Here is a 1,442-nt window from a genome sequence, read left to right as displayed (position 1 = left end):
CCACTGCCAAGGCCATTCAGGCACCACCCTGACCCCACGCCGGCCCCGGTGCTCTTCCCTCCTCCCTCGGGCTCATCTCACAAGCCTGGCACTTGGGGTATAGCCGGTCACCTCGGTTTTAGCCGTGTAACCCGAGGGACACTTTGGCACATGGATGGAGCAGACGTGGGGATGGGGGAGGGGGACGGGTGGCCGGAGTCTTCTAACAGCTAGTTCTAGGCAGCAAGGAGTGTGCTGGGTGCTGCTGGTGTCATGCAGGGTGGTCGGGTAAAGGTTGATGGCCGGTCACCAGGTCCGGGAGAACATGGAGACCCTCCTCTTCCTGGGGCTGCAGCCTCCGTGGCCTACTCAGTGGCCATTTGCTCAATGTGGTCACTAAGCAGCTTGTATTGCTCTGGAAGAGAAAACAGCGTCACTTCTCAGAAGACAGACGGGGGCAGGGACAGGCACGCCCTGCTCTGCGCACTCGGGCGGTGGCCAGTCGGGGCCCCCAGGAGCAGGGGTGTGGCCGTGGCACACGCTGAAAGGGGGCTTTGGATAGGGATGTGCCCTCCTAGGGTGGTTTCCCTGGAGCCATCCCTCCATGGATCCCCTGGATTGGGTGCAGGGTAGATTTTTCATTCTTTTTTTGAGTCAGGGTCTCACTCTGCAGCCCAGGCTGGAGTCCAGTGGCATGCTCACAGCTCACTAGAGCCTTGACTCCCTGAGCTCAGGCGATCCTCCTGCCTCAGCCTCCTGAGTAGCTGGGACTATGAGTGCCCACCACCCCACCCGGCTAATTTTTAAAAATTAGGTCTCACTATGTTGCCCAGGCTGGTCTTGAATTCCTGGGCCCAGGCAGTCCTCCCACCCCAGCCTCCTAAAGTGCTGGGATTATAGGCGTGAGCCACCACGCCCAGCCAGAACGGACTTTCTTATGAAGTTCTTGGTCGATCCCAATACATGCCCAAGTGCAAGGCTTTTTAGATTCTGAAAGTGGACGGGGAGGACGGCGCCCAGAGGCTGGCTGCGCAGCAGGGTGGGGCCCTAAGGTCAGAGCAGCCTCCAGGCTGCCACAGAGGCCAGAGGTTCCAGAAAACCTCACAACTGTCCTCACCACGGCCGTGTGGTCCGAGACATAAAGGGGCTGTCGTGGCCCTTGGGAGGACACCTTGGGCCGCATCCTGAGCCCCGTCTTGAATGCAGCAGGACCCGCCTGGCCGCAGGGCGTGTGCCCGCCCACCCCTGCCGCTCACCCTCGTCCAGGTGCCCGATGACCGCCTGCTTCTTCAGGAAGTCCTGGCAGAGCTTCTGGTTCAGCCCGAAGGCCAGCATGTTGTGCGTGAACGTGCTGTGGGGAGGCGAGGCCGTCACCCGCGGTCCGGGTGGCCACGAGGGGCCCTCGCCCCAGGGCTGCGCGCACAAAGAGTGATCCCGTGGCTGCCCGGCGCGCTGCCGCCCCC

At 62.1% G+C, this 1,442-nt stretch overlaps 1 protein-coding gene across 1 annotated transcript in view; it reads right to left on the bottom strand.

Annotated features, from left to right (window-relative positions):
* Nucleotides 1-183: 183 nt before the first annotated feature.
* The window catches only part of KIAA0513 (KIAA0513 ortholog), an 18,600-nt gene continuing 17,341 nt past the window's right edge, over nucleotides 184-1,442 (bottom strand). Inside the window, exons 11-12 of the mRNA XM_008054277.2 lie at nucleotides 1,236-1,330; nucleotides 184-394 (exon numbers count right to left, since the gene is read on the bottom strand). Coding sequence (XP_008052468.1) covers nucleotides 345-394; nucleotides 1,236-1,330 — 145 coding nt within the window. The 3' untranslated portion in view covers nucleotides 184-344. The remainder of the gene's footprint in view (nucleotides 395-1,235; nucleotides 1,331-1,442) is intronic.

This window comes from Carlito syrichta, unplaced genomic scaffold, assembly GCF_000164805.1.
Source record: "Carlito syrichta isolate Samal-C Ts95f unplaced genomic scaffold, Tarsius_syrichta-2.0.1 Scaffold289355, whole genome shotgun sequence".
Classification (NCBI taxonomy): Eukaryota; Metazoa; Chordata; class Mammalia; order Primates; family Tarsiidae; genus Carlito; species Carlito syrichta.
The sequence above is the reverse complement of the archived record's forward strand: the minus strand, read 5'-3'. Positions and strand labels throughout refer to the sequence as shown.